Below are 12,523 nucleotides of genomic sequence, written 5' to 3'. Positions count from 1 at the left end.
TAGAGCACCATTCTTAATGTCTGTGCGATGTCCTTTCAGTGCAAGTTCTTTGACGCTATTCACTTATCATTGCTTCCATTCTTTTACATAAAATGCCAGACCATTGCTAATTTGATTTCCTACTTCCTGTGTATCCAGATGTCTCCGGAACTTAATGATATCAATGCACAGAACTTATTTCCACAACCCGTAGACCAATCTCCATACTTCAGCTGTTTGCAGACTTAACCCTTGTGCAACACATAATAGCCACTTGTTCCACCTGGTTTAATTTGCTCTGAAATTTGCATTATTTTGGTTTAGTGTTACTGTAAAGCTATTCTGGCTTTGGAGGCAAAGGAATTTAACAATTAGTCATTTTATTATTTTCTTAATTTTACCATTTTCTTGATTTTGGTGATTTTACTTAGTTGATGGTTTAATTTATTACCAGCAAACCACTGTTTATTTTGACCTGGGGTATCCCATTGGCAGTGTACATGTCTTTATTCTCACCTTGATAAATACATACGAGTACCTACTGTATATTGTACATGTTGGACACGAGTATTTAATAAGCATTTGTATTTGAAAAAAAAAAAACTTTTATAGATTTTTGTAAATCTGTTTTTATCTGCCTGCATGAATTTCGTAACTTTTCTCAGCCAATGTAAATGTGCATGAAAAATATGATATTATAAAACCAAGCTTTCTTTTGTATATGAGAGTGTCTACTGGGTTTGAGAGCCCGTTCAAACCACATACAGTGGACTGCGTTGCTCAGTGAGGGCCCAGTGCAAAAACAATCCAACATCTATTACATAAAGTGGTTGTAAAGTCAGAAGGTTTGTTATCTTAATGCATTCTATGCATTAAGATAAAAAATCTTCTGTGTGCAGCAGCCACCCCAGCACCCCCTAATACAGGGGTAGGCAACCTCGGCCCTCCAGCTGTTTTGAAACTACAAGTCCCATGAGACATTGCAAGAGCCTAATAATCACATGCATGACTCCTAAAAGCAGAGGCACAATGGGATTTGTAGTTTCACCACAGCTGGAGGGCCGAGGTTGCCTACCCCTGCGCTAATACTTACCTGAGCCCATCTTGATCCAGCGATGTTGCAGGAGTGTCTCAGCTGCCCGCGACTCTCCCCCCTCATTGGCTAAGATGGCAGCGTGGCTCCCGCTGCTGTCAAATCAAAGTCAGTGAGCCAAAGAGGAGAGAGAGGGGGCAGGGCCGAACCGCGGCTCTGTGTCTGAATGGACACACAGAGCCTTGGCTCAGCTGCCCTCATAGCAAGCTGCTTGCTGTTGGGGCACTCTGCAGGGGGGGAGGGGCCAGAAATGCCAGTGAGGGGACCCAAGAAGAGGGCGATCTGGGTTGCTCTGTGCAAAAGAGCAGGTAAGTATAACATGTTTGTTATTCTTAAAGAAAAAAAACGGAGACTTTAGTATCACTTTAAAATAGGCTTAGTTGCATTGGCATGCGCTTGGTGAAAATGTAAAAAAAAAAATGCATATCAGCGCAATGCATTGGTATAAACAAAAAAAAAATGGATGTTGGTGCACGTCAATTCAAGTGCATTTAGCACATGTCAATGTGTATTTAAAGCAAAGAACGTACTATCTGATCTGAATGATCATATAAAATTATTACTGTCCTGGGGTTTTTTTTTTTACTGCACTGCTGCATTCCTTTTTTATTGTTTTTGCCTTGGTGCTTGCCCTATAATATATTAATTGGGGAGTATTTGAAAGGTAGGGGTTTAAAGTAGGTATAACCCTAGTTTAATGACATTTGGTTTGCTAAATTGGGCATTGTGTATCATAACCGTAATTTTTAAAAAATTAAATACTTTACATCCCTTGTTTCATCTCAGTGCTGCTAATCTCCTGCAACTCATTTCAGTAGATGGCGGAGGATCATTTTTGCCATTTGCACAATGCAAAGCATCACAGCCACACTCCCGGCCAGTACCTTTGCAGTATCAGGGGAAGCAGCTTGTGGGCAGTAAAATGCAACTCAGCCATGTGGTTTTACCAACCCTCAACTGCTAGTGTAAGAGGTCTTAGGAAAACTTTGTGCTAATATGGTATTTATAAATTCATATGGTGGATGAAGGTATTGGTGCCCATTCACACATTAGCAACCTTTGAATGATATCAAAGTATAAAAAGACCGTTCAGCACTGTAACTCATGGCAAGCTTCTCCAGCTTGATAACCTACACTTTTCCACCTCCTCCACCATCTAATAGCAAGGAAGAATAGGAAGAGCAGAAATGCATAGAAAATAAAATTCTTTTTTTGTCCTTTCTATAAAGCAGATTCAGATATGAAGCAACTCACGGGTAACAAAACACCATGTGAACCGCATTGGTTATTATATAACTTCCAACCACCAGGGTTCCTTTTCTTGCAACTACCAGGCTCTACAGAATCACTCTGTGGCTTGTAAGGCTCCAACCCTGTCTGGTAAAAGGCTCTGCTCAAACGTGTTTTTCATGTTTTGTTTTCTAGTTTTATGTCCATGAAATTTTATGGCTTGAAATTTACACGTAGAAATTGTTTGTGGGCGTTTTTTTTTTAATACTATTGACACTGTTGTTCTGCTGATTTTATATAGCCCCCAACTCCTTCTGTATGACTTTGCAAAGTGAGCTTATATGGGAACTTTAATCACTTCCAGCCTAAGCCAATTCTGCCATTCTTCTCCTACATGTAAAAATCATCATTTTTTTACTCAGAACCCCCAAACATTATATATTTTTAGCAGAGACCCTAGGGAATAAAATGGCAGTCATTGTAATTTTTTATGTCACACGATATTTGCGCAGCAATTCTTCAAATGCAATTTTTTTGTGAAAAAAAAACAAAACACTTTCATGAATTAAAACAAAAAATAATTACCACAATTTTTTTGTATAATGTGAAAGATGATGTTACACCGAGTAAATAGATACCCAACATGTCACGATTTAAAATTGCACACACTCGTGAAATGGTGCCAAACTTTGGTACTTAAAAATCTACTTAGGTGATGCTTTAAAAATGTTTAGAGTTACAGAGGAGGTCTTGTGCTAGAATTTTTGTTCTCACTCTAATGTTTGAGGCGATACCTCACGTGTGTTTTAAATGTCATTTACATATGTGGACCTGACCTATATATGCGTAAGGGGCATGAGGGGATGGGGGTGCTTTAAAATTTGGATTTTTTTTTGTTTGTTTTATTTTTACACTTTCTCTTTAATTTTTTATTTTTTGAATCATTTTTTTTTTTTTCAATTCTTTAAAGATGTGACACAGATACTAAGAAAAAGACAACTTTGCATTGCAATAAATAGGAGGTAATTGCCTGGATCAACCGTGTTAGTTATAGTAATAATTATTAGAAACAATTTCAAAATCGCTAATTTGTATATAAACTTCATCCACACGGGTTCCCATGGCATACAACAAAAAAATAAGAGAATAAAGTTCTCTTAAGAGGGCAAAATCAGAACACTATGGATGATACAAACAAGCTTTATTAGTTTAGAAAATCACAACAAATAATTAGAAAAAAGGGGGCACAGATTTGCTGTGTTAAACAGACTAGTTAAAAATAAGACAACGTTGTCGAATAATTAAAAACATGGGGAACCGCAGCTGCGCATAACATACACACCTCAGTCACCACTTTCGAATCGTTTGAAACGAAAAACAAACTGGAGGATTCTTGTTCGCATTAAATTATGCAGTCTATTTAGAAAGGAACTCCTGTTCATTAGGTGTGCTCAGTCATATGGCATACGTGGAATATATTGGGTGGATGAGTGAGTGAATAGCTGTCCTGACCATAATTGAGGCAGTTAAATCAAAAAGTCCTTCTGAGGTAGTTTCAAAGACCCTCAAAGTATCTAATGACCGGCTTGATGTTGATAGTTTCCAGGTATTTAGCATAGACATTAACACTGCAGGTATGTCTCCTAAAAGTGTCTGCAGGGGAGGTAATACGGAAACAGACTGAGCACATCCATATACATATATGGGAGGTGGGTTAAAGATACTCTCACCACGTTAGCGATAACAGTCGTCCTCCTGATTACTCTCTACCCCAGATAACTTCGGCTAAGAGCTCCGCTCCGTATTAGCCTAGCGCTGTAGACAAAAGAAGAGACTCCTCGCTTGGATAGTCACTGCCGTGCAGGCGATTCTGATTAAGACTGGAGACAACAGCCAGCTTATGATTTTCTGTGCATTCCACTCTTACAACTAGCAAACGGTTCCCCAGTGGCGGCTGACGCGTTTCACCAGCCAACGGGTGCTGGTCTCTTCAGAGCAAGGAGGCGTAGGAAGAGTGAGTTTTAATAATCACGTAATGCTGTAATTTCTATCTCGTACCATTAGATGTCATCCGAGTCTCCTCTCAAAACAAACATTCAGCAAGGGATACTTAATGAGTGCACTGGCATACTAGTGTCATTGAGGGATAGTTTTCCAAAAGAAAGGGAGGTATCCGATCATTGAGGGTAACAACCTCAAACAATTACTAAATAATTAAATAAATGAAAAGCAATGACAGATAAATCTATTGATCAATCAGAATTATTAGACCGGAAAAACGTGGACAAAAGGGAAGCAGGAGGGCAAGAGACCAAGAGTACAAGTAGGCTTCACAGTCTTGCTCAATAGATATTTAACAGGGATGTTATTTCTCTAGCAAGGGCTGTAAACTTTGCATTGCATATAGGCTGTGACAAGCGCATCAAGCACAAAAACTATACAAAACAATGGCATATGAGTGAAGGGAGCCACTCGTCAGGCTCACTCCACTAGCTGAAGTCTAATACAGGGTAAATATAAGCTTCTGTGCCCATCATTTTTTGTTTTTTAGTTGAAAAGGAGAGATGGAAACGGGGGTGAAAATAAAAAGGGGAAGACGGCAGAGGGAGAAAAAAAAAAGGGGGGAGAAATCACCCCCAGGGAGCCAAGATCGATAGCATTGAACAGGCGATGGAGATCTTAAATGGTGGATCCCAACATGTATTGGTGGAACTCGTCAGAGAAGCAAAAGTGATTCCAATACAACAATCTGGACTTATGTTCCTCTGACTTATCTCGCAAAGCAGAGGTCAGATCTTCCATTTGCTCAATGTCCTTCACCCCTGCGATCCATTGGGGCACCGTTGGTGCAGACTGTTGTTTCCAAAGAGGTGGGATGCTGGCCCGTGCAGTAGAGCTGGGCGATTTTCTCCCAAAAAAAAATCTGCAATTTTTTTTTTTTTTTTATGGACACCGTGCCGGTCCTGAGGAGCTGCGGGCAGGAGTTTTTAGGCGAAGCCGCGGCTTCGGCCTAGTCCGCGGCGTCCGGCCTCGCGGACTAGGCCGAAACCGCAGCCTCGCCTAAAAACTCCTGCCCGCAGCTCATCAGGACCAGCGCGGTGTCGGGGCTGGTCCTAGTGGAAAAAAAAAAAAATCTAAAAAGATCGATTTGCTGAAAATTTGAATCAATTTGACCTCTCAATTCGATTTAAGATTCAAATCGATATTTTTCCCAGCCCTACCATGCAGCATTAAGGAGATTTTGAAGAAGGGATTTATGATAACGTTTCCTTGATAAGGGGGTAGGGATAAGGAGGACCGCAGCTGGGTTATGTAGGGAGATGTCTTTGAGTTTCTGTATGAGCTTGAGCACTGGCTGCCAAAAGCGTGAAGGTCTAGCAGGGATTTGTAAGAGGTTGATAAGGACCTCCGGATCGGTTCATCACCCAAGCATAGTTCCTCATGAGTGGAGCTTTTTGACAAAATGGGTTGGTTTGGGCAGAGAGCTGAGAAAGTGAGATAGTTGATTCATCCGCCAGCGATCTAATGAGAGAGGGGCCCGACCACAGAGCAAGTTCTCTGTAGTTATCCAACCGGAGGAACATAATAACAAAGAGGCCCTCGGCTTGCGAGAGAAAAGATGGGTCAGTGAGGCCGGGTATAAAATCCGGGTGACCAACAAGTGGCGTCATTGGGGACGGAAAAACCTTTTCAGTTCCATGAGAGTTGGTCCAATCGGATGAGTAGTCAAGTGGGTGGCAGTTTTCCCTGCCCAAGGTAGACCCGCGAGTGGGGCCTGGGCTGCCTCCTGTTCCAGCGACACCCAGAGTTTCAAGTCGCTGTGCCGGCACTAGTCCACAACCCTGGTCAAATGTGCTGCAGTATAGTATAAGGCTGGATCCGAAAACCCGAGACCGCCCTTTAATCTTCGGTCGTAGAAGTAATGCTCTGCAGAGACGTGGGTGTTTACCGCGCCAGATGAACCTGATAAATATTGAACGAACGGCGTGGAAGAACGTCTGAGGTATCTTGATAGGCAATGCCTGTAATAAATACAGAAGTCTGGGCATTGCATTCATTTTAAGTATATTACAACGGCCGAACCAGGAAAGGGCCAGAGAGTCCCAACTCTTAAGATCAGTAGTGAGCGTAGTAGTGTGCAGGTTTGCAGAAACTTTTGTTCCCAGGTATTGAATTGAGCGGGCAGCCCATTTGAACGGGAAGAAGGGGCGTAGGTTAGAAATGGTAGAGTCTGACAAGGAGACATTCAGGGACTCTGCTTTTTGTAGATTGACCTTAAAATTAGACAGGGTGCCATAGCGCTTCAGCTCCTGCAACAGGGAGGATAAAGAGGTAAGGGGCTCAGTAATGTAGAATAAAAGGTCGTCAGTATAGGCTGCAATGTCGACATTCCTTGTAATAGGAATAGGGGCATGACTGGTCCTCTTTGGCGAGATCTGGGGTCTAGAAGTCCTCACATCTCTTCTCTATACTGGAAAGCCTGAGATTTAAAAAAAAATACAGCAAAAAAATTGGCAGTGTTTACATCTGCCGGCGCCACATGACATCACTTTCGGCCTCCAAGGGTCCTAGGGAACCATCTGGTCCACGGCCGACCCCATAGTAAATCTGCAGCTGGTGACGGATTCATTCTCCAGCTCCCCAATTGCACGGGAGAGACTGGAGAAACATTGGTGGGAGGTGGTGGGGCGTCCCCTCCTGACACCTGTAAAAGCAATCAAGTGCAGGCATCATTCAGATATCTCCACTTCAAGTCCAGGATGTCCTATGACGTCCACCTAAGGAGAAGTGGTTAAAGGGGTTCTAAAGCCTAAACATTTTTTACATGCATTAAGGTAAAAAATGTTTAGATACCGGTTTTGGCCCCTCGACCCCCCCCCCCCCCCACCTCATTCGATCCAGTGCTGCAGCTCTTCTCTCCCCTCACTTCTGTGTCTCACTGGCTATGCTGGGGCCCCTGGAGCCAGTGACGAGGGAGTGGGGGTGGGGCCGAGTCCCATTGTCTGTCAATAAACCTAGCAGCTGGGGCTCAGGAGTGAGCACAAGTACTGGACAAAGAGCAGGAGCCAGGATCCGTGAAGAGGAGGTTCGGGGCCGCTCTGTGTTATTTCTTTGCACAGAGCAGGTAAGTTTAGAGATGTTTTGTTATTTAGAAAAAAAAAATTCCTTTACAATCACCTTAAGGGTCCATGCACTCTTACTTAGAAAAACGTTGCTTTTACAGGAGTCTTTTTTTTTTACCTGTAGAACCAGCTCAATGTTATCCTATGTGTTATCCTATGTGTCCATGCTCATTAGGACATTTAGAGGCATATTTTAAGCTCAGCGTTTAGAGGCAGGAGGTTCTTGCACTACATTTTACCAATTTTTTTTTTTCATTGCAACTTGCATAGACTTCTGTTAAATGAAGTCGCAAGCCACAATGAAATTGGCAGTGCAAATCGCACTGATATGCGGCTTTGAAATCTTGCTGAAGTAATGTGATTCCAAAGCCGCACCGGTGTGAACTAGGGCTAAGTGTAATAAATAAAACACATGAAACAATGGGATGAAAAATCCTGCAGAAAAGGTCTTACTTGTATCTGTGGGGTAGATTTTCTAAAGCTGGTGCAGCTGTGCATGGTAGCCAATCGGTTTCTCACCTCAGCTTGTTCAGTTAAAGTGGCTGTAAACCCCAGTCATGAAATTTGAACGAAGCACATATATCTGTAGTGTTTATCTCTCTCCAAAGCTCTAAAGCCCTGTACACACGGGCAGAATGTTGGGCGACATAGGCCAGTTCAGTAGAAACCGGCTGTGTAAGGCAGCCAGTCCGATAGAAGCTGGCTGAGCATAACTTGCATCCGACCGCCTCCTGATCAGAACACAACAGCTGGAAGGGGGGGTACCATGCTTAAGTGTCATTTCTCTCTGGTGCTTTGTTCCTCTGTTATCAGCATGAGTCACTTCTGAGACGTTTTCCCAACACATGAGATGATTGTGTGACCGGGTCCATTCAGAAAACCGCTCTGCATGATCATTTTTTTCTCTGCCTATGTGGAGGAGGGGGGTGGGTGTCCCTTTCCTCCAATCAACTCTCACGCAGTGTACAAAAGCTGTAACTGCAGATCTCTACCCCCTCCTCTGTACTCCTCACAGATGCATAATGATTTTATTACAAATCTGCGCTTTTGAAGGGTTGTAGACAAGGGAAGACTGCAAATAAACTTGTAAAACGCATGTAGGAGGATTTGTTTAATCTGGGTATATGTGAGGGTTTACAACCCTTTAAAGGATAAGTTCACCTAAGAAAAAAAATACACATTTTTGTAGGTAAAAAAAATGTGCATTTATTTTTTCTTTATTGGGAGCCTGGAAAGCATGCCGATCATGGGTGCAACGCAGGGCTCTTGCAGGCTCTGTGTGTAAGCTGTTTGGCAATGAACTACCACAGCACTCAACAGCGCCGTTGTAGTTCCTTGAGAACTACAAGCCGACAGTTGCTAAGGCTGCCGGACCTTGTAGTTTTCAATTCGCAGATCTGTGAAGCGGTTGGGTGGGCGGAGCCACGCATGGCCACGTTCTTTGCAGGGGGGGGGAAGATCCCCTGCCGCCTGCTACATCGGGGAGCTGGGGAGCTGGGGCGATGTGGGGGCCGGTGGATTTGTTACATGACACACTGAGTATGGATGTAACATACAAAAGGTCCCCTTATCCTTTAAGCTTTGGAAATAAAAGCTGGAAGCTGATCGGTTTCTATGCAGAAGTGAGCCATGAGTTTGCACTTCCCAGCTTTAGTAAATAAACCCCCATATGTCTGGTTATTGAACCAGGGAACATTTTTGCATAAGAAACAATGTTTCCTCTCCTTCTTCTCAGTTTTATCTTCTATCTAATAACCTGTATATAATAAACCAATCAGAATAATTGGTGGTATTCTATTTAGACAGAGTGTGGGTTATCTAACTTCTGTTATAAAGCAATTGTCAGCTTTCAGGTTCATTATTCTGATTTAGAGGTTTTAAAATACAGATAAGCAGAACTGCGTTTCAATATGCCTTTATTGCACTATTCTGCTAATCTCTATATAATAAATCAGACATAATCATAACTACAGTAATCTTGTTTGGAGAGGACATGATGCAATTCATTTGCTTTCCTAGTATGGTCTATGGTGAAGTAAGGTCATTTGAACTTTCCTGATCATTAATTTGATTTGCATGCGCTACATACAGTATACTAAGTAAATGATAATTGGTCATATTATAAGATGAAAATGTCTGATGCTGTTCTAAAATGAATTGCATTGTTTCTTGTAAATGGCTGTTGATTTTAGACATGTTATTTTGGGGAAATGTGGGCGTTAGCTGTGGCCTTGTTGGCATTCAGAGAGCTGATCTAGTAACTATGGGCGACTCGTTTTCCTGGGCAACAAGGAGTGCCGCTTCAGCCCAGCACACAGGCTCCTTCTTTGCCATTTAGTTGCACACAGGCTGGCTTTGTCACCAGCCAGAGGCTAGCTCTGTCATCTGACATCCTTGCATATTGTCTGCATTTGCAGGTGTCCTATGCAGGCTTACACATCTGTGATTCACACTGTCTTATAAGATCATACCACAGCTTGCAATCCCTCTTTCCTTCTTCCCCTGTAAGGAGCCAGGCAGATTTGATAATGGATGTACAGTACAGATTCTTACACATACAGTTATTTTGCCTTTTCTTTCCTTTGTGTCCCCCTATTTGCTGTTCTGCTTCTGTTTTTCTATCTTTTTTTGTGTGTGTCATCTCTCTGCCTTTTTGTCTTTATCTCTGTTTCTGTATCTCTCTCTTTTATTTGATGCTGGATTCATCCCCATGATTGTACACTTTTCACTATCCTTCTTTATGGGGCTAATGTGTTTGCCTTTGCTTGTAGACTGGTTTTCTTGTTTTAAGATAAATTTCCATGTTTGGATTGATGGATGCATTTTCATTATTTTTCAGGGTGATAAGAACGCTGGGTTTGCTGTCTTGTACCACAACATGAAACATGGCCAGCTGTCCATCAAAGAACTGGCAGAATTTGTGCGAGAAAGGTAAGATTCCCATTTCTGTACACCACTGTCCTGTATGTATATACAAGCCAAACACAGGTTTATTTACCATGACTTGATGGTCTGTTTTATATTCTGATAATTAACCCGTAATTTTCTTGCTTAGTATATCAGGTAAAATGATTTTGGAATTTTAAAAGCTTACATCCTCGACCTTAGCTTGGCTGCAGACTATTTACTCATAGCATGGTGCAAAAAGCAGTTGTGTGGTAATTTACATCAGCCAGTCCCAAGCCCACTTTCTTTAAACAGACTAAACTGAATTGATTGAAGCTGATTGGTTGCTATGGGCAATTAAGCATTTATGGTCTTTACACTATTTTGCAAATTAAAAAATAAAGCGGTTACCAGCGAAAATAAATTGTGTTTCTATGTGTTATATGTCTATCTATATGTGTTTCACAATACTTGGATATAGGAGATATTTTTGATATATAGAATACTGCTTTGAATTGAATAGCCTCTTGTTAGATTTTTTTTTTCCCCTTGCTTCTTAAAATATCATGATGTCCGATTGCTGTTTGGGTTTTAAAGCAGTATTAAACCCAAAGACAAAAACTGAATGTACTGCAGTTTACCAATCCTTCAATGTGTTGGCTACACTCGTTTTTTCTTTTTTCTGGCTTTTTTTTTTTTCATGTATTCTTACCTGGTGATTCAGCCAGTAACCTGTCTTAAGGTGTCTCCTCTCTGGAAAAAGGAGCAACAGAGCCAACCCTTGGACAGCAGCAATGTCAATCTGGGGAGAAGGTAGTGTTAGAGGTACTAGCAGATGGGCTTGACTAACAAATTAAAGTTGAGTGCCAGCTAATACTTTTTAAGTTGTGAGCACTTTATTTATTTTCCTTTTGAGATAAAGGTTTTACATATTGTAAAGGAATAAAAGCTGACCATTGTAAGCACCTCTGTCAATGGTAAATCATTTGTCACAACCCTCTCTCACTTTCGCTGGACAGCTTGGTCTGTTAACGTAAGTTTTAAAAATAACAGGCTCACTGGCAGGATGACCAGATGAAACATACAAAACTAATGCAGCCATTACACCTAAGGTTTGGAAAGTAAAATATTGTTTTTCCTCTAGATATATAGCAGTGTAAAGCAACGCAACATCTGCAGTAACCAGATTTCACTTTTCATCAGATCAGGGACCATTCACATACATAGTGGCAATACGCCTGCTCTATGTGCAGTGTGTTGGGAGTGCCTCTTTTTTTATTTTGTATTTTTTTTTTTTTTTTATGGCACGCCAGCAGATTGCACAGTAGAACCCAAAGCACAACGTAATGCACCACAACTTTTATACATTGTAGTGGTCTGTGTTGCAAAAAAATAAACAAAATTTAGGTGATCATGTTTTTTTTCCTTTGTGGTGTGTTGATAGGCTATTCATAATAATAGCCCTGCCTTAACGCAATGTGCGTTAATATACCGCAAAACATTGCTTATGTGTGAATAGCCCACAAAACAGTCATGTGAAATTGCCTTTTTATTGCTATCATAGCCTCATGTTACACTGAGTTTTTTTCCCCTGGCAAATAAGCCGATCAGTGTTCACAAGTTGGTTGAGAGTGCAAAGACAATTTTCAACTTAATTTTAGATTGAAGCAAAGATTTGAATAGCTGGATTTTTTTTGGAACATTTTGCCAATACATATGTAGTCTGGTATGATTCAGCCCCGTCTGAGTTAGGTCTTTGTGTGTTTTGAGGAGACAGCTGCTTCTTTCCATTGAAGGGTATTAAAATTTCCAGGATAAAACAGTAGCGGAGAAAAAAAACATATGTTCATATTTAGTTGTGATTAACGCATCTACTAAGCCCTGTACTGCAGTTTGGAAGCTGGAGCCATGGGAAATTATGTTTTAGAAGTGATTAAGCTTAACAATCTTGACCCATGCGGGCTTGGAGCAGGTGATAAAATGTTCCCACTTTTGCTAAAGAGCTATGGGAGCTATGGTTAGTATTGCAAATAAAAAAATCCCCATTTAGATAAAAAATGTCACAGTTTTACAGCAAAAATAATTATAAATGGGTGATGGTTATTTTTTTTTTTACTGGGTTAGGTTTTCACAGATAGCCTCAGGTAAAATGTTATGGCATGTAAACTATCAGTACTTGGGCAGAGCAGCCAGAAAATATTAGCAGAGAGAT

General features: G+C 41.2%; 1 protein-coding gene across 17 annotated transcripts in view; it reads left to right on the top strand.

Moving 5' to 3' along the window:
• FCHO1 (FCH and mu domain containing endocytic adaptor 1) overlaps positions 1-12,523 on the top strand; it is a 253,496-nt gene that overhangs the window by 63,661 nt on the left and 177,312 nt on the right. For 14 of the 17 annotated variants that reach the window (XM_073593488.1, XM_073593480.1, XM_073593471.1 and 11 more), the window contains one exon: positions 10,265-10,356. In XM_073593488.1, the coding sequence (XP_073449589.1) occupies positions 10,265-10,356 (92 nt within the window). Of the gene's footprint in view, positions 1-9,720; positions 9,843-9,873; positions 9,960-10,264; positions 10,357-12,523 lie in introns of those variants that run through there. The other 3 variants (XM_073593517.1, XM_073593507.1, XM_073593498.1) reach the window with 3 other exon arrangements.

Source organism: Aquarana catesbeiana, linkage group LG01, assembly GCF_042186555.1.
Source record: "Aquarana catesbeiana isolate 2022-GZ linkage group LG01, ASM4218655v1, whole genome shotgun sequence".
In the NCBI taxonomy this organism is placed as follows: domain Eukaryota; kingdom Metazoa; phylum Chordata; class Amphibia; order Anura; family Ranidae; genus Aquarana; species Aquarana catesbeiana.
Note: the sequence above shows the minus strand (reverse complement) of the source record. Positions and strands in the feature narration are given on the sequence as shown.